The sequence below is a fragment of the Stylophora pistillata genome, chromosome 8 (genome assembly GCF_964205215.1).
Source record: "Stylophora pistillata chromosome 8, jaStyPist1.2, whole genome shotgun sequence".
In the NCBI taxonomy this organism is placed as follows: domain Eukaryota; kingdom Metazoa; phylum Cnidaria; class Anthozoa; order Scleractinia; family Pocilloporidae; genus Stylophora; species Stylophora pistillata.
Window position 1 is genome coordinate 7,927,485 of NC_142526.1, and position 23,552 is coordinate 7,951,036.

At 36.2% G+C, this 23,552-nt stretch overlaps 2 protein-coding genes across 3 annotated transcripts; both read left to right on the forward strand.

The window, feature by feature from the left end:
- The first annotated feature begins 115 nt into the window (after nt 1–115).
- On the forward strand, nt 116–1,714 carry LOC111328610 (transcription factor HES-4). Its single transcript, XM_022933083.2, has 3 exons — nt 116–276; nt 466–565; nt 1,015–1,714. The coding sequence occupies exons 1-3, from the start codon at nt 133–135 to the stop codon at nt 1,365–1,367; spliced, it is 597 nt and encodes a 198-aa protein (XP_022788818.2). The 5' UTR covers nt 116–132; the 3' UTR covers nt 1,368–1,714.
- A 3,176-nt stretch (nt 1,715–4,890) lies between these two features.
- Nucleotides 4,891–23,464, forward strand: LOC111328592 (arf-GAP with coiled-coil, ANK repeat and PH domain-containing protein 2). Of its 2 annotated transcripts, none has more exons than XM_088729542.1 (30): nt 4,891–5,062; nt 6,724–6,781; nt 7,577–7,635; nt 7,972–8,086; nt 8,588–8,646; nt 9,753–9,815; nt 10,812–10,869; nt 11,065–11,130; nt 11,285–11,329; nt 12,188–12,283; nt 12,770–12,844; nt 13,277–13,320; nt 13,500–13,562; nt 14,260–14,311; nt 14,806–14,909; nt 15,047–15,107; nt 15,587–15,643; nt 16,252–16,322; nt 16,624–16,688; nt 16,965–17,028; nt 17,434–17,503; nt 17,738–17,829; nt 17,922–18,543; nt 18,931–18,991; nt 19,139–19,206; nt 19,311–19,420; nt 20,703–20,763; nt 20,964–21,013; nt 21,419–21,474; nt 22,638–23,464. In XM_088729542.1, the coding sequence occupies exons 1-30, from the start codon at nt 5,010–5,012 to the stop codon at nt 22,751–22,753; spliced, it is 2,634 nt and encodes an 877-aa protein (XP_088585668.1). In that variant the 5' UTR covers nt 4,891–5,009; the 3' UTR covers nt 22,754–23,464. The 2 variants fall into 2 exon arrangements, with proteins under 2 accessions (XP_088585668.1, XP_022788798.2); XM_022933063.2 differs by having other exon boundaries at nt 4,910–4,931.
- Nucleotides 23,465–23,552: the final 88 nt, after the last annotated feature.

The window sequence follows — 23,552 nt, forward strand, 5'->3', positions numbered from 1 at the left end:
TTTTTGCTCTTTTCGCTTTGAACCTGACACTGTTTTGCTCGCGAGGAAAAAAGGCGGGAACGGGTATAGAGGTCGTGAGGCAAGCGCGAGCAATAAAACAGTTGCACGCCGCACGCGCAGAAAGGGCGCCAAATGTCAGGGCACGAGTTTCGCAAACTCAGTCACACTTCCAATATGTCACCTAAAAAACCTGAGATGGAAAGAAAAAGAAGGCAACGAATCAACAATTGCTTGTCTCAAATTAAGCGGATGATCCCGGAAGCTAGAGAGCTGGAGGTGGGTACAGTTTATGTGTTAGAATTTGCTGCCATAGTCGTGAAAGACAACTCGGATTTGTCAAGCAGCGTGCACTTTATAACTTCTTACAAATTGAACGCGCTGTTTTATCTATGTATTCCTTGTATGTATTCGACCGTAAATTTACGTATTTCTCGACCTATTTTGTTCTCATCCATTGAATTGCAGATTAAGAAAGGCTGTAGACTCGAAAAGGCGGAAATATTGGAGATAACCGTCAAATTCATTCAGAAAGTGCAGAACGAGAAGAGAGCCGAGAAACAGGGAGGTATGCTTCCGTAGAAAGACTTACGAGTTTTAATGGAAAATTTTTGGTAGTAACTCTCGCGGTTATATTTGTTTTTTGTTTTAAAACTAGTTCAGTCCACGATTCTCTTGCGCTTGGCTGTCATTGGAGTCGAAAAAGATAAACAAAGTTAATAAAAACACGTGCCAAATTTGCAGTTTTAATGTATAAGAAACTCGCTCAAGCCACGATCCTGACAAACTTTCATGTAAAAATTGTCTTGCATCAGAATATAAAGGGTAAAGGGCTATCTTTGTTATTCCAGCTAAACTTCGATATAAAATGTTGGTTTACGAAGTAAATATGAAGCCATGACGACTTCTACCTTGCAATAGTTTGCCCCGTTAGTACGAATGGAAATTTAATTCACTGTGCGTTCAACACAGTTTTCAAAATTACCTAATGAATCATCTTTTCGTATTTTCCCTCAGAAATTACGGTTGGACCTGAGGAAATCCCTGCAGTTTTCAATCAAACTCCAGCACCTACAAGATTGGTATTCCAGAGCCAATTTGACATCTCGCGAGAACAAACAGCGTCACCCTTTTACTCGGCTCCCACGTGTTGTTTTGACACAGCCGCGACTGAGTACGACACCAAACATAACTCCCAGAACATACTTTTTCGACCAGTGCTTCTACCCACTCCTCGTTATTTCACTCCTCGCTGTATTTCGTCTAATATCGTCTACGATTCTGCGAGAGATGGCAGGGAGAGTTTTGCTTTTCCAACACGACAGCCTGCTGTCAGTACAGCCCTCTACACTGAGAATAAAAATCTCTGAGATTCTCTTACCGATTTGGTCCTCACAGCCGTTTTTATTATCTTGAAGAGTATATTTGAACACTTTTCATTCATGGAAAAGAAAGTTTACACTGTTTTGATTGAGCTGAATAGCAACTTGTTGAGTTTGGGCTAAGTGAGCGAGTCTGTTGAACTGACGACATCTTTGAATCAACCTTTTGACACTTGTTCCATCTACTGTCTTTGTAGACGGACTATGAGCTGTTCATCTTTTATTCCTAATTTTAGTTTCGTTGATATCATTGAGACTTCAAGCTGTTTTTATCTGTTTACAAAGGATTTATGTAGACTTGTGTATTAAAAAAAAAAACTTGTTACATTTTGAAATTTCAGCGACCGAACATCTTACTTTAAGGGGTTTCTCATTCTGGAAAGCATTTTGTATGAATATTTCATGGTATGGGTTTGTGTTTAAAGAGTAAACGTTCCTTGGAAACTTTTTATATTTGAAATAAAAATGACGACACCCATATCAAAAAAAAAAAAAAAACTTTCCTACACAGCAACAAGACTATTTATTTGAAATATTTACGAAAAAGTTCTTTCATATACACACAAAAATTCCGATATTTTAAGTTTCTGGCGTTTTTGTAGCCCTTATAGAAGTAGAATGCCCAACTTTAAAAGAATGATGCGTATAAAAAGTATGAATCATTATCCAATTCTACTACATTAAATAAGATTTTCGTTTGTGTTTTCCAAATTGCGCGATCATCAACTGAAACACTTGTACAGATGATATAATAAAAAACAATAACGGTACTGCATTGTCTGAATAGTTCTTTTTAACTGCAGTTTCAGATAGTTTTGTGTTACGTTTTTCTCGTAAGTTTTCAGTGATAATTTCGTGTTTGAGGTTTTGTTCACAAACAAACCAAAGGCAGACAAATTTTCAAGTAAGCTAAACTCAATAAAGATTACTTACGAGCTAATCTAGTCGTTGATCACATCGAGATTTCTCTAATCGTTATTGGTAACTTCCATGCATTAAAAATATCCTCTTGACATTTCAATTTTCAGTTTCGTTCAGAATAATTGAGTTGCAAAAGTATGATTTGAAACACACCCTCAAATTAACCTGAAAATAGATAAGGTAATTTTTGTTAAAATATATGTATATTTGCGACATGGGCTGATCATAAATACATTGTTAAAATTTTTGGTCTCTTTCTAATACTTCGATTTTGAATTAAGAATTAAAGATAACAAATAAAAAGTTAAATAGATCGGAAATTAAATGTTGCATTTGATGTCAAACTTTCTGATCAAAATAAACAAAATTGCTTTTCAAAAATTAAAAGTCTAAATATTGACATAAACAAAGTAACTAATTGATTCTACAAAATAGTCTGCAGTTTATATAAACTCGTCGCAGCGATTTGATTGAAGCTATTTCTAAGCTCAAATAGAAGCTTGTTTTTACTCTTGATTAGAATTCAACTGCTTCTCTCATCTTCGGCTTTTCTTCGCTTTGTTTTTCTTCGTGTTGTGCTCATGTCTTTCGATTTAGAAACACTTGGAGGCTTCGGGACAATTTCCGACGAGCCAACATCCTCTGGGGAGGAGTTCTTCAATGTAATTTTTTCATCGATGGACAGCTGGAGCGAATTGTTTGCTTTGCAGGTAATATTCCCGTTATGTATTTTCGCAGGTGGGAGTTTGATCATTTCAGAACTTGTCTGTGGGCTTCCCCTGAGACCTTGGTCACTCAAAACTACACTGTGAAACGAAGCAGATTTTGTTTTTGAATTTCCATCAATCTTAGGAAGAAACGGAGCTCTTTTTGTGGTTCTCAGTTCCTCGTTTGAGAGTTTAAACAGACCTTTTTTGTCCTCTGCTGGGAGACTGCGAGCTAAAGTTACTTCAGGTTTTGAAACTCCGTATATTTCGGAAAGGTTTGAAGTTTTCCCATCCACTTTGCAAAACACCGGAGAATTGTTCACAGACCAGGAGACAGAAGGCAGGGCTCTTGCATATTGCGTATAACTCTGGCTTCCATTCAAAAACTTGTTTGGTACAAATACAGGGCCCAAAACTTGTTCACTCACTCTGTTTTCATTTTCATACGGAGTTGGCGGCCTTTCCATGTTTGAAACCTTTCGTAGCGCCAAAACGGCTGGATCGACGCACTTTTTAACACTGAGTTTTTCATGACTACTTTTTTGAGCCTTGGAATTGTGATGTTCTTTCGAAGACTTTTTTGGCGACTGTTTCTTTTTCATCTCGAAGCGAAGTAGTCGTTAAAAATTCTTGTCTTTCAGACATAACCGGCTTGCAAGAAGACAGCCATTACTTTTTTCACTGACAACTGGCGCGAATTTCACGTCATAAAGGCGCGCGCTTGTCGCAAACCGAATCATTAAATAGCCAATCAGAACACATTATTTCTTAAAAATCCATTCAAAGAAAAATTTCAAAAATCTTTTCTTTTATATTATCAAGCCGTCTGTTTCACAAGATTAATTATGCTGTTTTTTTGAAAGGCCAGCAAAGGTGCCAGATGAATATGTAGATTTGCTACCGTTCATGGTCGCAACTACGATCGTTTTTTACTCTAAAACAATGAATTTAAATGGTTTTTATCAATTACGGACACCAATCAGACATGAAGAATAGGGAAATATATCAAAGGCTCACCTGATATGTTTGTAGTGGCTGAGATCTTTGTCTTGCTAAATTTTTTCAACCAAATACTTTATTCAAGTTGGACTCCTATCGAACGAATGTTACTGAGTCCAATTTTTTCAAATATCTTTTTCAATGCCAAAAATAAATTTTAAATTGGGATTGACGACAATAAACAGCGAGAAAAAAATATCACTTAGTGGCCAATTACTGTTTCCGGACAAATGAAAGAAATAACTCAGTAGCGAGTTTATCGTTCAGCTGACCTGGTTAGTTACCCGTTGATGTTATAACTTTAATTTCGGAACTGATGTTCTATAATCTTATCCTCCTTTTTTCAAAATGAGAGCATCTGTGCAGTTAAATAAGGCTGATCGACAAAAAGACCCAAAGTCGAGTAAAAACAGAGTTAGTGCCTCTCTAGGTTATCAACAGAGTCGTAATTTCATATGTTTCAAAAATTAGCGAACATTAGTTCTCCATTGCCACGACATGTTGAATATAATTTACAGTAATTAATGCAAAAGAAGAAGAAAAGATGGCTAGAAACCCAATTAAGCAACTAAGACTTCTACACGAAGGTTTCATTGAGACAAAACTGGATCAATTAATTCATCGACAGATCTGGGTAGGAACATTTGTGTTGAATCTGTAAGAGAATCGCGAATAATTGATGACGGGTAATGAAATTACTTGGAAATGACAGCCCAATCCGGTGAAATATTGAGGCTCTTCTTGCGAGATCTAGCTGTAATCTCCTTTCAAATCCCATCCGATCGAATAATTAAATCGAATCTTCTGGTCAGACAATAGCCGCCCACTACCCCTGACGCATGACATGACTCATACTCGGAGTCCCAAGTCGGAGATTGGTAACCAGTTATCCCACTTGGAAAACAAATATGGCGGGCTAGATTAAGTGAGTAACTGCATTTCCGGATGTTGTCAGTCGATTGAAGGGCTTCGTTGGCATAAAACTTTAGCCTAAGCACTCAAAATGAAGCAGGCGGTGGAATTCGAGGAGTGTCTGAAAGACTCTCCGCGTTTCAGGTGATCAAAGATAAGATTTTTTATCCACAACTGAGTGACACAATGTCGAAGGACTCGTGATCGTAGGCGAGGCTTTTACTTTTCAATTGTTGCTGTTCTTTGTCACACGACATGGGGTCGCCTAACTTCCCTAGTTTTCACAGTGATAAGTAACTTTTTGTCTTAGCTAGTTTGAAAATTGTTTATCGGATTCCTCGGTTCAGTGTAGTTTTCAAATTATGTTGGATAAATTTTCACGTGTCATGTTTTCAGAAGTTTTTTTCGGGTTCTTCTTTCGGGTTCTTCTTTCGGTTGAATTTAAACTACACGTGATGTCATTCATGAACGCGTTATTTTCGAACAAATTTGTGTTAAGAGCTTCATTGTATTTCCTTGCTATAGTAAACAGATGTTTTCAAACGACATCATTCTTGAACAAATTGTGAGCGGTATTTTCAATTTGTGATCTTAACCCAGTGGCTTCACACATGCACGATACATAATTTGTTACAGGTCCACAACTGCACTAGGTTCAAAATTAAATTAAATTATTCACTAGAGAAAGTAAAGTAAGAAGCTTAACATCCTATGTTGTTTGATTTCGCTGATTTTCCCTCAAAACTTTGGTGAAATTCTGGTAAAGAATCGATTCTAATTAATTTTAAGGTGGGACAATTTGTTTCGCACTTTGTACTTACAAACTAAGCTTTAATTTAGTTTCAATTTCTTTGTCAGTGGACAAATCAAGGACGTTTAAGTTAGTTTTATTCGTTTTAAACGGATATTTTACTGAGAAATTACGAAGAATATTGAAATCAGTCGATAAAGAGTTGTAGTTGTTTCTTTTACTAATTTCGGCCTCATTTCGTTTTAAATGCAGTATTCAAATTCTGTTAACTATTAAAGAGTTGCGATAGCCTTTCATTGACTTTGACCTTCTGGGATTTAAGATGGATGTTGCCGAAGAATTAAATATTTTTAAGTATAAGGCAGTGTTTGTTTTTTTCAATGTGCAAGATTTTAATCTTGCTTGCTTGCACTTTAGCAATATCAGTATTGTATTGCAGTGCCAGAAAACACCATTAGGCTCTCTGGGAATTCATGATTAGTTTAAAGCATTTTTTAAAGAGGAGCTTTTACCTCTCTCCCCTTATGATTCAAAAGAGTGGTAATATATATATTTTTTTAATTTTTTTTGATACCACTATGCAGTACTGGCCATTTAGGCTTAATAAAAGTTTGAGAATTTTAATTCTCAAACTCTTACACAACACTAGTAAATGACAATCTCCTAATTGATATTTTTATTTATTCTCATTACTTGTCTGCTTGTTATTGTATTTAGCTGTGTGAGAAGAAATTATTTCTTGGTCACTGCTGGGAGTGAAAGGGTGAAAAATGTTTTCAAAAACAACCCCTATTGGTTTCTCATGTTCATGATAAAGTTCCCTAACCTCTCTGCCTTGTCTGGATCTCCCTCTATTTTTGATCATGATGTAAACATTCTTGTGCCATTCATAATCATTGATCACTTTCATATCAGTTAACTTGTTCAGTTTGTAATGTTATCATTTAACAGAGGGCTAGGAGAAGTGAACAATAATTATTGATGTTAATTATTTACATTCTCTAGTCACCCTTATTTAACATTATCAATCACTAATAAATGTCATTTTTTTTAGATATCAGATTGATCAAAATGAACAGGATATCAATGTTTTGGAAGGTGCTCTGGAAAAGGTGAATTATTTACCATGTCTGTTTTAAGTGTGTAAAATGAAGATGAAGAAATGGGAAGGAAAGATATATGCAGATTCCTGTAGAAAATGGACCTTAAAGTCTTAAGGTTCCATAAGTTTAGAATAAGTTCAAAAACCTTACTTTATCATGTGAGCCATATGGCCCAGTGTACATTGTTCTGAGAGTTTTCTGTCTGCAAAATTGATTTGAAAACTTCTTTAAATGGCCTACGAAAAATACAAGTCCAGTTCAACTCAAAATCCCAAATCCCTATTATTTTGTACATGTGACCAAGCATATTATGTTGTTAAAATTTAAATGAGTGCATGCCTGAAATTGAACAACAACAAAAAAGAAAAACAAAGTCCATAATTGCATGTGTGCTAGGGTGTAAGTTCCAACTGATTTCTTTAAGAGTTTTTATCAATTCCATAAATTTAGAAAAGTTTGCAACATGCACTTTTACTGATAAATGTTCTAAAACTCCTTGTTTGAGGACTGGACAGGATATAGTGTGGGAAGGATAGAGAGAGTTGAATATCCTAATGTTTTTCCAGCAAAATTCAAGCAGGAAGAAAACAAGAGGGGATAAAGATATGAAGTCATATGACAACATGCTCATCAGCTGAATTTGGTTGGCCCGGATAGCTCAATTTTTCCTGGCCCTCCCACTTAGGAAATAAGTACCCAGTATTTCACAAAACTATATTTATGATAATGTTTTGATAAATTGTGTTTCTTGAAATATAACAATGTGTCATTTCAACATTATTTTTTGCCTCTGTGTACTCATAGCTGATCAAGCTTTGTAATGGAATGGTGGAGACAGGAAAACAGTTTGACTCATCCACCAGGTAGTGCACAGTACAGGCCGATTATTTACATGTCAGAGTTTTAACACAAACCATGTTTTTTGCGCAAGCAATGAGCTTCAGGGATTCTCAATAACAGGGTTGATTTAATTAAACAAATATCCACCCACCATAAGCTTGCAGCCCTCTTGACATTGTTCACAAAAATTATCATTCCAAAGGATCTTGTCTCATTTATCAAGGTTTTCCAGGTCATAACCTCTTTTCTATAACAGGGGTCTGGGACAGCACAGCTTGGAATTGAATAACTCATTCAAATTATAATATTTGTTAGTAGCATGTATTTTCACAGTAAGGCTGTTTTCTTTTTTCCTTCAGTGCACTAGTGGGTGGTATTGACAGCCTGACCAAGTACTTTGTGGGGGATGAGCTGGTTTCATCCACACTGAACAAGTTCTCTCATGCTCTAACTGAGCTTCAGAGTTTCCTAGTAGTGAGTGAGAATTCCTTGACAACTTAATACCAGTCTGTATTTCTCCCTGAAAAAAACTGTCATATCTCATTGAAAAAAGTAGTATTTCAATCACTCAGAGGATTTATAGATGAAAACTTTTTGCTGCATAGAATTGGTACTGTTTGTAATTTTTGTTTTGTTTGATTTCTGGCAGTCAATTTGAACAATATACTGATTATATTGTTATATAATATACTGATTATATTGTAAACAGTAGCTGTTACAGTGGAAAATTGTGAACCTTCTATATGGCTTCACATGCCCCATACCAAGCCTTGGAGAGGAACTGTATCATAGACTGATAACTCTTTTAATTGCATTACATTTGGTACCAATATCATTTTCTTGACAGTTCACTTTTTTACCATTGACTAGATTCCTTTCATAGAAAAAATTCCTTTCTTCTCTCACATACAGTACCTAGATTTGGATTCTTGAAGAAATGTTTGGTGAAATCATCAGTTTCTGTATCTTCCTCAGATTCTTTTAGAGCAAGCACAAACATCAATCGCAAGTACTCTGAGAACTTTTATCAAAGAGTAAGTGTTTCATTGTGTGTGATTCACACTCGTATTTTGAAAATTTTCATAACATCACATCACTTCTTTATTTACCTTTGAATTTCTACATCCATCCCCTTCCACTCGATGAAATACATTGTTGTGCCTTTCTTCCCCAATAGATTTATACTTCTTACACAACATTGGTAAGTTGGGGGGGAGGGAGGGGGAGAAAGGGGGAGGGAAGGGGGAGAGGGGAGGGAGGGTGGAGAGAGGAGGGAGGGTGGAGAGGGGAGGGAGATGGAAGGGAGGGTGGAGAGGGGAGGGAGGGTGGAGAGGAGGTTGGGTACAGTGTGTAAAAGGTTAATGTAAATAAGACAAATTTCAAGCAATTTTTTTACATTTGTTTTACTTAGTGTGTCAATTAAGACTATCCTTGTTTTTATTTGCTGCCTACTGTAAAATAAGCCCGCTCAAAACCATTTTAATTATACACAGTTTGGGAAGTGGTAATTGACTCTGTCAACTGCTAAAAGGCAGGAATTAAAACAGTTGTGATGCAATTTTGAAATCTAGTGGCGGTTGAATTTAAGAGAATTCTCACCTACCTGCGTTTCCACCTCTCAGATGAATTTTATTGTGTTAAGAGTGCCACAAAGCGGCACGAAAATAAACTCGAATTTATTTCACGCACAATTAGTTGCACAACGAACAAATTACTATTGGCACGCGTGTAAACAGAACCTTGATAGTCACAAAAATAAGCCGGGGGTAACCAGCACATCAGTAACAAATTTTCAGTTAACACTAGCTTCAGCTGAAGAGAATTTTCCCATTTTAAGGGACTTGTTAGGCCTTGTAGAACCAGAGATATCGATTTTTTGGAGAAATCAACATGGTGCTGAACGATCGTTCGCACAAAATGTGGCCACGAATTCGCATTCTGTTTAGCATGCAACATTGTGAATTGTAAAGCACATTTGTACAAATTTCCTTTGTTTTTAAGGTGCGGGTTATCCACCAGTGCGGGTAATCTGTTGACTTTTTTTTTTTTCGCTGCATGCAATAATCAGCCGGTGTGGGTAATCGGCCATGCGGGTAAACGGCCAGAAATTACAGTAAGCATATTTTTGCTTAACTTACAGGGAAGTCAAGAAAGTTAAGGAGACAAAAAAGCTGTTTGACAGAGTCAGTGATGAGTTGGATAAGTGAGTGTCAACTCTGTGTGTACTATTTTTTTTTTTTTTTGTTGTAAAGATATTACCTCCATAAATCATGCTGTAGATAAAGAGTCGTGTGAGCTTTGCTCTGATTTGCCCGCTGGCTTCCCTAATAAGGCTCCTTGGTACTCTAAGCTCAAAGCTTTTTGCAATTTCGTGACAGAAAATCAAACAGAGGTCAGCAGTGCTGCTAGCAACAGTAGCCAGCAATCATTTTAGGGTTCACATGGCATCTCAAGGAAGGAGAAAGTGGCAACAACCCAAGAACTAGTACATGACACTAGGTCATAAAGATTGCTACGTGGCATCTGTGCACAGATTAGCAATTTGGTAACTTTTGCTGAAAGTTTATTGGCCCTTGATGGTCACGGCTTAGAGTACTGCTCAGGGTTCTCAATAGAATTTTGTACAGCCGTTGCTGTGCCACCTCCATGCGTAACACCTAAGTAGCTGAAGGCTATGTATCTTTAGGCCTGTAGAGTCCCAATTCAAATCACAGTGGTCGTGTCTTAGCATGTGGGAAGACGACATCTTGCAATTGGGGAGGCCTGTGCTAGAAACTACAACATAGCAGAGAAGTTATGAAGCATAGTGATTGTTTGCTGACAGGCTATTCGCTTCGAAAACTAAAACCAACTAACATTCAATACTAAACTCAATTATCTCTGCACAAAGGCGTTCTCCTATTTGCATTTAATGGGCGTTGATCTACTAGTCAAAGCGCTTTGACAGCTGTAACACTTACCAGTGACAGGTGTTACGGGTTACGGGTTCAATTGGGAAAACCCTGACTGCTCCATCATATTACAGGGGAAAAAATACTGTGGTCTCCCTCCCTTGGACCCTGAATTCTTGTTCATTGAAGGTGCCCCCCCTACCCCTTATCCCATACCCCCTTCCCACCATCTTGCCATGGCAGGTTGTCTATTACCCAAAAACAGAAGACCAGAATTGTGTGCTTATGAAATTTACTGATTTTTTCAGTGCCTTGACAAGAAATGCACAGCTTCCACATCACTGTAAAGCCTCTGAGGCAGAGGAGGTGAGAGTATTGTAAGTTGCAGTGTAGAGCTTCTAGTGCAGTCACTAAATAAAGAAAATTTTGCACTGCCACCTGCACTCAATGTGGTTGTTCAATCATCAAAACTGATAAAGATTGGTAAGCACTAACACACTGCAAGCTACAAACATGTAAGTAGGTAATTTAATGTATTTATTTCATATTTCCTCAACTCAGGTTAAGAATACAGTGACAGCTAATCAATCATGTTTTAACCACACAGCACTGGACTATGCCTTCCAGGTAATAAATAAGGTGTAGAAGTGATGATTTTGAGCTTGTTATTTTCATTCAATATCGATATCACTAGTTGCTGCACCATCTAGAAGCAAGCATATGATTTATCCCATTTCCAAGAACGAGTGTCAGTTTTCTCCAACCGTGCTTTTTATTGCAGATCAACATTTTGCAGTCACGAAAAAGGATTGATGTTCTAGACACTGTAAGAAATAGAGAATAATACATGGTGCACATAGATAAGGAATTTTTCTTCAAGTGGTCAAGTTGAACACTTGAAGGGAAATTCGTTATATACAAGTAATAATTGTTTTGAGATACAATGAATATATGAAGTTCATATATTTTTGAACTGCGGTATTAGATACGTATGATGGACGATCCTCGCAGTAGATAGCGCTATTTAGGCAATAGCGAAAAACAGACCTGAAAAAAAAAAATCAGGCCTGTATGGGATTCGAACCACTGACCTCTGCGATACTAGTGCAGCGCTAGATACTAGTAGAGCGCTGCACTAGTATTGCAGAGGTCAGTGGTTCGAATCCCGTACAGGCCTGATTTTTTTCAGGTCTGTTTTTCGCTATTGCCTAAATAGCGCTATCTACTGCGAGGATCGTCCGTCATACGTAAATAATTGTTTTGTTTACTGTATAATCGCCATAATGATAGGTCTTTAATGAGCCAAGAAAAGAGGAAACTTGCCAGAAAACCTTGAATCGAGAATGGTGAATATTTTGCCATTCACCCAGTAGCCTGACAGAAAAAGGCACAATAGACAAGTAACTTGTCAGCAGATGATTGATGATATCAAACATACATGAAATATGATTATCGTGTTACACGTGTGCAGTTACTGGTTTTCTTAGGGCAAGAAATCTTGCAGAATATAGCAGTTTTGTTAAATACCTCTTAATTGCAAATAGTCAGTCTTTTCTTGTAGGGTCTTAAGCAGATTTTCTCTCTGGAAATTCAAAAAGAAGTTTCAGCACAGAATGAATGAGTAGGATTGACTGGTCGTAGAAACTGTTAGTAGTGAACTTTTCCATTTCTGTTCCTGTTGTAGATTCTGAAGTTTATGCATGCCCAGTCAACTTATTTTCACCAAGGCTATGATTTGATGAATGATTTAGATGCTTACATGAAGAGGGTGTCAAACCAGGTAGGAAAAATCTGATTAACTGCTGTTGTTTCTAATTAGTAACAAGATGTTGGCTTTCCTAATTTCATTGGTGCAACTTTCACAAGTTTGGTCTTCTTTTAGTCCTATTCTGTCTGACCTTTTAAAGGAGTTTTTGTTCCTTGATGGAACAGTTTGTTTTATTCATTTTCATCTGTGACACATTTCAGAAGCTTGCAAATTAAACCCCTTCCACTCTAAGGGTCCTAAGTTATATTCTCCACGCCATTTGCCAACATTTCTTATAATTTAAGCTCTGACAATCGGATAGTAAATAGAGAAGTAACCTCTGTTAGATCTTCTCATTAACTTTATGCCAAGAGTTGTACTTATATTGTAAGGAGAAGTTCCTCTTTGATCACTCCTGGGAGTGAAAGTACTAAATATTAGAAGAAAGGTTTTAATCACTTTGGAAGTTGTCTGCTGATAGTGATTCTTAACAACTTTGTATCAAATTTTTTAATCTAGTTGGAAGAGGTATCAGTCCAGTATACAGTTGACAAAAAAGAGATGGAGGAAAGACATACCTTGGTCCAGAAAATGGTGGGTGTAATATGCTGTTTTAACAATGATTAAAGATGTTAAACATTTTGCCTCTGTTCTCACGGTTGTATGAAACCTCTTAGCATGGGCTTTGGAATTTTTTTAAAAAAAATGATAATAAAAGTAAATGCAAGCAAAAATTCTACAGTCTGGTAAGAAATGTATAGGTGGTTAATGTTTCCTTACATTATTTTATCATTTACTATTAATTCATACATAGTATGATTCATTCAGAGGGAGTCTCGTTACAAGGCTGTGAGAAAGGAAAAAAATTGCAAAACTAGGGGCAGGGTTGTAAGACTTGACAGGCCTAGAAACTAATTTGATTTGATTTTCATGGTTGATTGTGTAAAACAATGTGCAATTTTTTTAATAAAAGATTATGAGATTTGTGGTTTTTTACTCAGGGTTTATCTTGGATTATGATTTTAGGAGGAGTGTGGATGCATAGGCAGAAGAAACCTAAATGACCCAAGGTATATTGTTGGTGTGACTGGTTAGAATCTCCTTGAAAACATAACAATCAGAATGTAAAGTCTTAGAGTCTAATTAGCTTCTCCAAAGAATATATTTTGAGGTGTGACTCTTGTTCTTCCAAGGTTGCCTTGATTTTCATGTGCTTGTATGTTAATTTTTACCCTCTCTATGTTTGCAGTGGTTTAGTAATGGAAGGTTACCTATTTAAAAAGAGCAGTAATGCTTTTAGAAGTTGGCATCGGTGAGTGTTTAGTAGGAGTAACTTATGTTATTTTTTTAGGAAAGCATGTATTTGATAGATTCTATCATTTACCACATGTGCCTTATTGTGGTTATCATGGGCATGCATGTGTATCCATAAAGGTGTCAAGTCTCATTGTTAATTTGTAATCCGCCGCTCTCGGGTTCGAGTCCCACCCTGACCAATGGATCTGTTTCACGGTAGCCCCAAGTTCAGATCCTTGGCCACGCTTGTAAATAGCCAACTGGTTTGCCTCCGGCTGGTTGGGGTTCTTAATGATGTTCTTAATGATGTGCAGTTCAATTTAGACCATTTGTTTCATTTGTTTGCAAGGACCACAATGGAAACTACTGGTTCACCAGTAATTGTGTAATCCTATAAAAAGACTTTTTTTTTTTTTAATTCATGGCAAAAAATTTTTGTGTGTCAATATTTATGTAACAGTTTAGATCTTTGACTCTCAGGATTTGTAGATGAATCTAAGATCTTTGCAATGCAATACTGACTGAAATTCATGGCAAAAAATTGTGTGTCAATGTTTATGTAACAGTTTAGATCTTTGACTCTCAGGATTTGTAGGGGAATCTAAGATCTTTGCAATGCAATACTGACTGAAATTGGAAAAAAAAGAAGTGCTGCCTATTAATGGATAAAAGTATTTGATTATAAAACAGCTTACTTTTTTTTTTTCCTTAAGGCGATATTTCACAGTTCAGAATAACCAACTGATGTATCAGAAGAGATTAAAGGTATGTATTACTAAATTTATTTTGTAATAGTATTTTAAAAGCAGAGGATATCCACAAGAGTGACCATAGGTAAACTGTGCAATTTCTGGCATCACATTCTGCCTATCACACTAACAGGCATGCTATAAATTGTGACAGCCAGACATATATCTGCATACACACTTCACTATGCTTTAACTGTTTCACTTCCAAGATCTCATTTAATTTTGTTAATTCTCTATACTGTCTGCCATACATTTCTTACAATGTTGGTTCAGAGAATTTGGTATTGGATCAACGGAGTTAGTTTATTCTCATCACTTGTCTTGATTTGTATTGATATTGTAAAAAGTACTGTCTTGGTTACTCAATGGGAGTTTAAAAGTTGAAATGTGAACAAAGGGATTTTTTTTAAGTTTTCTGCCTTGTTTTCAATTGCACAGTTAATTTGAATGAAGAGATTTGTTGATAATACATGTAATTAAAAGTTTTATCATTTGCATTCAATTTTGCAGGATGACCAGACAGTACTAGTGGAGGATCTTCGACTGTGCAAAGTTAGACTTGCAGAGGAAACAGTGGATAGAAGATTTATGTTTGAAGTTGTATCACCAACAAAGTAACTAAAGGCTATTAAATTTTGTTTTCACAAATCTGTCAAACACTAGTTAGAATTGATAGCATCTCAGTGACCAATAGCATTTCTTACAAATGTAAATTAATGTAAAAATATATCTTCTGTTCTATGTCAACTAGATCATGGTATTTACAAGCAGATAGCGACGCACTGCAAGTGGAATGGATGGAAGCTATGCAGGTAAGTTAACTTATTCCCTTTTCACTGTCAAGATCAGATTGACGATTCTCACCTCTAGCTGTTACAGGTGTCCTTGTAAATTAGTTTGGAGAATTTGGTGTTAGATCAAGATAATAACTTCTACTTGTTAAGTTAGAGTTTTCACATTACCTGTTGGCTGGGTTGTGTGTGAATGTTAGAGGGAGAAGTAACATGTTTTAAAGTCACTTTTAGAACCAGCTAGGGCTAATTTGGAAGAATGCGATTCTTAAGAACTACACATACAAGTCTAAGAATTTACACTGTTACTGATGAACTAATTGGATAGAAGTGAGCTTTCAAAGGTGGATGTACCTTACGTGTTGAAGTAGTGAATAAGGTTATCAGGTTTTGAAGAAGCTCTTGTGCTGTGTTGATGTTAAAGTTATACACTAACTTGATGATCAACAAGAAATTGCCTGGTTAAGAAAATGATATAACCCCATTATGGTGAATTGCAGGCTAGTATCAACCAGGCTTTCAATAGCTCAACCAGTATACAAAGTAACAGTGATAAGGTGGGTGCGCTGCAGTCATGTGTAATCACATGTAACCATTGTGTGACACAGCTGACTAAATCAGCAACAAGGTGTTCAATACACTAGATTGCAAGAAATGTTGACTCCTACAAAGAGTGATCCATGAATGATGAGACTCAATGGCTTTGTTGGAAATGTTTGCACAGTTAGACAATCAATGCTTATTCTGTTATTCAGGGCAAATACTTGTTTATGATAATCAGTTTTTTTTAGGAAGGTATCTATTAGATGGCTTCGATCATTTACCCGACATACGACGTACAGTGGTTATCATGTACTTGTGTACCCCTAAAGGCCTTGAGTCTCTTAGTTAATTCATTGCTAAAACTTTTTTTTGTGTCAATGTTTATGCAAGGCTATTCATCTTGAATCAGTTATGAGATGCAAATAAAATAAATTATTGGCTAGTTTTTGGTCGCTCAAACATTTTTGCATTTCTTAGCTCATGTCCAAAATGATTCTTTACATGCCTTTTCTGTAAAGTGACTTTGATGTCTCACTTACCAATAATTTGTGATTTCAGAAGATTTCCCTTTTCTGTCTTTCTGAAACAAGAGTATTAAACAATTCATTGATTTGTATTTCAGAGTGATTTACAAGGATCAGGCAGTACAATTAACAGTATGGATTCTCTCAACAGTGTTTCTGCACCAACAAGGTTTGATTTTCTCACTTCTTGCAAATTGTAAGTGGGATTTCTTTGTTTTTGCCAAATGTTTGGGCATTCTTCAAAATAGAGGGGCTTGATTGAAAGTGGTTTACATAAAGTATAACTTTAAATGTTGGAATATTGTGTAAGAGTACTGTACTTTTTGGAACTTACAGAGAATGCTCTGTAACTTGATTTTGTACCTGCTACAGTTATAGTGGGTGTATTATATAATTATTATTAATGATATTGATAATATGAATCATATCATCACAATTTTACAGTTTTTGTAATTACTCTTTGATGACAGAAGTAATCTTGAAGTTATAAGAGCTGTGTCTGGTAATGACAAGTGTGCAGACTGTGGCAGCCTTGGTGAGCAAACTACAATAATCAGTGGGAGAGGGTAGTTTTGGGGTCATAGGACCATGTTAAGTAATTCAATTTTTTTTTAATAATTGGCCTTCGCATTGAAAATGTAGGTTTTGTAATCATTCTCCTTACATGAGTCAGAATGTTTGCTTTTGCTTTTTTTCTTTCCCTTTCTTTTTTTCCCAAAAAATTAGATTTTTTTTATTTTTTATTTTTAGTTGTAATTGCCAGTAGTGAGTACAGGTAACTTGTAACATAAGTTATCTTTTTATCCTTCAGATCCAACTTGGGCAAGCACTAACATGGGAATTGTACTGTGCATAGAATGCTCAGGCATTCACAGGTACTGTGACAACAAAAGTTCTTTTACATGTATAACCCTTGCATTTACCATGATGACACCCATGACATCTCAGTATATGCATGATACAGTATGTGTGTCTTCAACAAATATTACTCCAAGTCATGATCATTGAAAGCTACCAGCTTAAATTTCCTGCTGTGTATTTTTTCTAAAGTGTGATAGGCTGGTAAAACAAACAAACCAACATTCAGCCTTTTTTCAGTAAATTGGTGGGGGTCTGGGTCCAAGTATCATTAGCTGGGGGTAGTGTGTTTCACTGAGTCACTCATTGTTCAGTGTGAAAGTACTTGTTTGAATATGACATTTGTTGAGATTATTTGCAAGCAATCAAAATGTTACACTAATTTTCAAGAAATGACCTGCTAGTAATGCTTGTTTTAATAGGAGTTTGGGTGTCCATGTCTCAAAGGTTCGCTCATTGACTCTTGATGCATGGGAACCAGAGCAAGTCAAGGTAACTTAAGATATTGGTACATACCTTTGTCCTTCATAAGCATTAAATTTGGTCCACAACTTTCATACTGGACAGTTCTTTGGTATAATGTTAAATGGACTTGTATCTTGTGCCTCAAAGTGATCTGGGCATAATCTCTGACTTGGCAACAGAATTGTTTTAATTTTACTGATAAGGTACAGGTAAATCGAACTAAATTAATGCTACGTAGTAACTGTAGGTTTTGTTTTTAAGTTAATGACAGAATTGGGAAATGAATTGGTCAACGGAATCCTTGAAGCTAAAGTCAATTCCCATACAAAGAAACCAACTCCTCAAAGTAGCAGGTACTGTTTGTCCTTAGCTATTAAATAATACATTTACTAAATTTTCATAGTTAACATTTTCTGAAAAATAATTAATTGAATTGTTGTTGCAGGGGTGAAAGAGAGACTTGGATCAAGTTAAAATATGTACAACACAAGTTTGTTTCCCTGGAAACCTTTCTTAAAAACTGTCAAACTTTGGACAAAGGGATCATTAGGAATCTTGCTAGAATGAAAGTTCACCATGAGGAAAGGGGCACACATTTGGCTGTTGGGAGAACAGACTCCAAAAAAAGTAAACTTTTCAAAAGGAAGCTTGCCATAAAGTCAAAGTCAAAGATGGACAACCGAAAGAGTGCCCCTGCTGAAATACTTTCAGTGGATGTAACAAGTGAAGACTATGAAAAATTAGAATGTGTTGCTTCAAATTTACTCAACGATGAGACTGCTAGCAGTGACTCACATGATGAGGACAGACCAGGAACTAGTGCACCATCAACATCATGTCAAGACAGTGAGAGGCCACGGGCAGCCTCTACTGGAGCAGCTCTGTGTTGTGACAAGGATAGAGACAGGAGAAATTCAGTTGCTTCAACCATTAGTGAAGATGGTCTGACTCAAGATACAACCAATTGTGAAAGTGTGCAGAATAATGATGATGGTGATATGGACAAAAGGCTGAAGGAGGACAAGGAGAAAGCAATTGCTGTGTTGAAAAGAGTTCATCCTAGTAGGGTATGCACCTTTGAATACCAGATAGAGATGTCTCGGCTATAATTTATTTATTTGTTTGTTATATATTATCATGCTGTTTTGTAACGTCCTGAGTGTTATTAAGTTGATACTGAATGGTGATTATTCACCCTAAACACTCGTACATCAGTGTGCATTTTTTGCCATTATACTGTTCTCTATACATTTCATAACATGCTGACAAGGATTCTGTTTAACAATCCAGTGCCTCTTTAGTTACTGATCATTTCCTTTATTCTTGTGATCTTTATGTGTGATTCAGGGGTTTTACTGTAAGGATAAAGTAGATGTTAGTCACTCTTAGGAGTCAACAGGTTATTGGTACATCAAATTGCTTTTGGCTTGATTTAATTGCTGGTTATATTGCAGTTACTTTTCAAGGCAGCAGAATGGAAGAGTCTTCCACTTATGGCAGCATCACTTGCAGAAGGTAGACACATGCACTGAACTTATTGTTTATTAAATGACTGCACAGATATTTCTGGAAAGCAGTACACTAATTGTACAGCTGTGTGTGTAACTCTCTACTTAAAGGCGACAAGTGTTGTACATTAAAATGTTTGAAAAAATTTTTTAGGCGCAAAAGTGAACTGGGTAAATGAGGAAGATGAACGTAAAACAGCACTTCACCAGTCTGTTTTAGGGGTAGGTTTGACTGTTTCTGTTGATCTCGTATTCTGCTATGCTGAGTACTTGCAGTTCCTTTGTGATAGGGTGATGATGGCATGAAATATTTTTTTTTCTTTTAGGGATCATTACCAGCTTGTGAGTTCCTTTTACAAAATGGAGCTAAAATAAACCAGAAGGACAAGAGGGGAAGAGGTGCACTTCATCATGCAGCACTTCTAGGGCAGACAGGGTAAGTCAATCAAAAAGAGGATTTCATTAGAAACATTTTCTTTCTGACCTTTACTATTTTCTGCAGTTATTGCAAGTGTAATGAGAACATTGCTTGTATCGATGGCTTGTATTGACTGCCTCCCAGTTAGCTCCATGGATAGAGCACTGGACTGTTGTGCAGGAAGTCGAGGGTTCAAGCCCCGGCCGGACTAACACACAAGGTCTTAAAATAATTGAGAAGAATATGCTACCTTTCCATAACATCAAGAAATGGTTAGATATTCTAGTCTTCTCGGATAGGGACGAATAAATGGAGGTCCCGTCTCCTGCAGGGTTAGGGGTAGAAGATGTTAATTTCCCACGCACGAGATTACTGTGTGATGGATGTCCTCCCCTGGGGTGGGATGGGATGGGTATGGGTGGGATGGGTATGGGATGGGTGGGTAACAGGAACCCCGTTGATACCAGTGTTTACTACACTGAAGGGGCTATCCTGTATAAATATAAATATAAAAGATATAGATCTTTAACCCTTTACACCCTGACATCAGTATGCATATTCTCCATACTGGTCTCTTTACATTTCCTGAGGTGCTGACTGGGAGAATTTGTTCAACAATCAAGTTAGAGTTTCTTTAGTGGGTGATCATTTCCCTTACTCTCATGACCTTAATGTGAGATAGTCACTCCTAGGTATCAAAGGGTTAAGGAAAAGTAATATTTCCTTTTTCTTTCTTGCTTCAAGTTGTTATTATTTTCAGTAATGAATATTGGTAAGTTTAAAACTTTTTGAACTACACATTTTGGTAAGTGTTCAATAACTGTTTAAACTTAATCCCTGTTCCTAAAGCCTTAACCAACATTTCTTTCCACTTCTCTGAAATAGGATGCTAGTCTAACCAAAGTAACCCCTCCCCCAGCTTTTCATTAATTGTCATGACAGTTTGCTGGTGCCAGTTTATATTCCCTGGCAGAGAGTGGCACTGTTAGATCATAGACCACTTTCATAAATGGCTGCGGGATCAACATTCTTTTGTTTAAATTTCAATTAGCCCTTCTGGCCTCATTCTCCAGTACAAAATTCAAAAGAATACATTATCTCAAGCAAGGCCAGAAGGGCTAATTTAAATTTGAACAAAAGAATATTAATCCGGCAGCCATTTATGAAAGTGGTCTATAGTGTCGATCTCTAGAAGACAACATGGTGGTCTGACCAGAGTTTGAACTGGTTTAGCACTCCAACCACCTGCAGTTGGCATCATCTGTCATCAGATATCTTAACAGTGCTCCTTTATTTTTAGTCCTATACTCTTATTCTTGAAGCGAGGAGGTAACCAGCATGATGTTGATGAGAATGGAGAGGTGAGTGTAAATGAAATTTTACTGAATGGGTGCATGGTTAAAAAGCCAAATCAACCTCTGATAGACCACTTGTCTCCTTCCATATTATGTTGAGTTCCCAAGTGAAACAGAAAGAGAAGTAGATGTTTCATGAAAGGTCGCTAATGACCTTAAAACCAGTGCTCATGAAAGATTCCTTTAATTTCTTTTTTTTATTTCAGGACCCTCTAACAATTGCGCTGAAACAGACAAATGCAGATATTGTTACTCTGTAAGTACACAAATGTGATGTAACACTATGCTATTTTGTTGGTTGTAATAAACCTGTGAAGTGAAGAAAAAGTGACATTTTGAGGAAGTAACGTTTACATTTATTCCTTAAGTAATTGTAAATGTTTGTTCACTCAAAATGTTGTCTGGCTAAGAATTGTTTTTTTTGTTGAATTATCTTTCAAGTAATGAATGAAATTATCCCAAAAAATTGGTATTGGAATTAACACAACACTGCAGTTGTTTTCTTCTCTAGTGTTAAAGAATCACGTTAGAGAATTATAGTAAATTTTACACCTGTCTTTTTTTGGATGTCATTTTCATCAGTATCTCTTTGACATGTAGCTGCTTTTGGTCTGTTTCTAAGATGTCAACAATAACTGGGGAAATTTGAAATTGTTTACAGACTAAGACTGGCAAGACTAAATGAAGAAATGAGAGAGGATAATGAGATTGCCCAAGGTAAGATCTTTTGAACCCTTTAACTCCTTGAGGTGATTAACTTGTAACTTCTCCCTATAATTACCATACATTATCCAGCAAACAGGTAGTGAGAATACTTAAACTTATCAGACAGAAGTTGTTATCTTGATCTAACACCAAATTCCTTTACATACATGCATACATACCTATACTTTATTTATGCTCGAAATTTTCAGAGTAGCTGTGGAGCTAATAATTATATTCAGGAAAATAAGCTGAAATAAAATAAAATATGCTATATTACAATTCCAATATTATTTATAAACTATGACTTGTACAACATTATGCATGCAGAGGGAAATATAACTTGTAGATCTACTGTGGAAAAGCTCCATATCTGAGGATCTCCTTCTTGAATTTTAGAAAATTTAATGTTTTATAAGTGTCTGGGAGAGAGTTCCATATTTTGCTAGCTAATCTATGAAAAAGAGTGCAGACCGTAAGTTGTCGTTTTTGGGTTGGGAAGGGCCAGGATATGGTTTCCGCGCAAATTGTAGGATGTAGACTGTACGGTAAACATATCTTTTACATAACCTGGATAATTTGTAAAGAACAGACTCTTATGGAACGTTTAACTATGTACAAGGAAATGTATTGCAGATAGAGCACAGAATTAACAATTAAATATTGGGAATTTAAGGGTTAAGGGTACCCCATCTATTTCTTCCTGTTTAATTTTTTTTTTTCTTTCAATTATAAGTCATGTTAGGGATTGGTAAGAAATCCAATCCAACCATTGCATTAGTAGTAAATATATGAATTCTCAATTTAATTAAGTTATTGTCCATCATGTTCGTTTAAACACCACTTGCACATGTTTGACACCTCAGCAGACAAGTTGATGTGTCTGCCAACTCATGCTAACGTGGGTAAGTGAAGTACCATGGGTTGCTAGTAAACCTTGCTGTTGTGTTCAACTTTGCAACTGATTTATGACAATACCAGGTAGCATCTTAGAATTCTACCATCCTTGAATATTTCTAGGCAAGTAGTACAACAAAAAATATTATCAAAAATGATACCTGAAATCAAATACACTTTTACTAACCCACGATTATTAGAAATTGTAGTGAGAAAGTATCACTCACCAGTCACTCCAAGGGGAGAAAGGATTAATTGCTGTGTCATTATTTTGGTTTCAGGTGATGTTACATTCACTGATGTGTTCAGAGATTTTTCCAATATGGCATCCAGAGAACCAGACAGGCTAAAACGCAAGTTTGATTCAAATGGACCAAATAGACAGACACAACTGTGATGAAAAAATCAATTTGTTCCACTTTAAATTGAAAACAAGTATTTGAGGTCATTTAACATCAAAATATTTTGTAGCTCAAAAATAGGCACACAAATTCTTATTTCAAAGAAACCAATGTGAATATCCATGCTAGGTTTGATCTAACCACAAACACAAAAGGAGTCCAATTGTATATCTAATTTACGTTCATGTTTTGTAGATAATTTAACCAATGAGATTAATTTTTCACTTTGGAAAGTGTTTAGTAGGCATGCATTGTACTTGTAATTCAACAATACTGTACAATTTTGTTTAATATAGGAAAACCGAACAGTACAATTGAACATATTTTTATTCAAAAGAAATTTAAAATTTTCCCCATGATAATAACAGCATCATGTAGAAGTGAGAATAGAATCTTACTTTGAAAACTTGAGGAAAGAAAAAATATCAGTATGTCATTAAAAATTATAATGAAATGAACTTTGCAAAGAAAATTGAGTGGAAGGAAGGAAGGAAATTAATGTTTGATATTAGCCGACTGTATGAATACTATGGTCACAGAGTCAAAGTACTACATGATTTCATTGATATTATTATGTTCGGTTATGAAAAATTGTACAGAGTAGCTAGCATTCAATTATGTATTGTTGAATTTGACCAGATTAAGTAGCGCTCCATTATATTGATGATAAGGATTAAACAAATAAAAATCGACTTGTCTTTAAAGTCTGTTAAGTTTGGCCTGGCGTAATTTTTTGGGAGGTTTTTAGTCAGACGGAGACGAGCGCGAAGCGGCTCGAAGTACGGGTACAAGAAA

Excerpts from the sequence above, each read along its gene's own strand:
- LOC111328592 (XM_088729542.1), top strand. The coding sequence starts at position 5,010 with ATGAAGCAGGCGGTGGAATTCGAGGAGTGTCTGAAAGACTCTCCGCGT. Across the intron at positions 9,816-10,811 it reads GTCAGTGATGAGTTGGATAA|TGCCTTGACAAGAAATGCAC; the intron begins GTGAGTGTCAAC and ends TGATTTTTTCAG. Across the intron at positions 17,830-17,921 it reads CCAACTCCTCAAAGTAGCAG|GGGTGAAAGAGAGACTTGGA; the intron begins GTACTGTTTGTC and ends TTGTTGTTGCAG.
- LOC111328610 (XM_022933083.2), top strand. The coding sequence starts at position 133 with ATGTCAGGGCACGAGTTTCGCAAACTCAGTCACACTTCCAATATGTCA. Across the intron at positions 277-465 it reads CGGAAGCTAGAGAGCTGGAG|ATTAAGAAAGGCTGTAGACT; the intron begins GTGGGTACAGTT and ends ATTGAATTGCAG. Across the intron at positions 566-1,014 it reads GAGAGCCGAGAAACAGGGAG|AAATTACGGTTGGACCTGAG; the intron begins GTATGCTTCCGT and ends ATTTTCCCTCAG.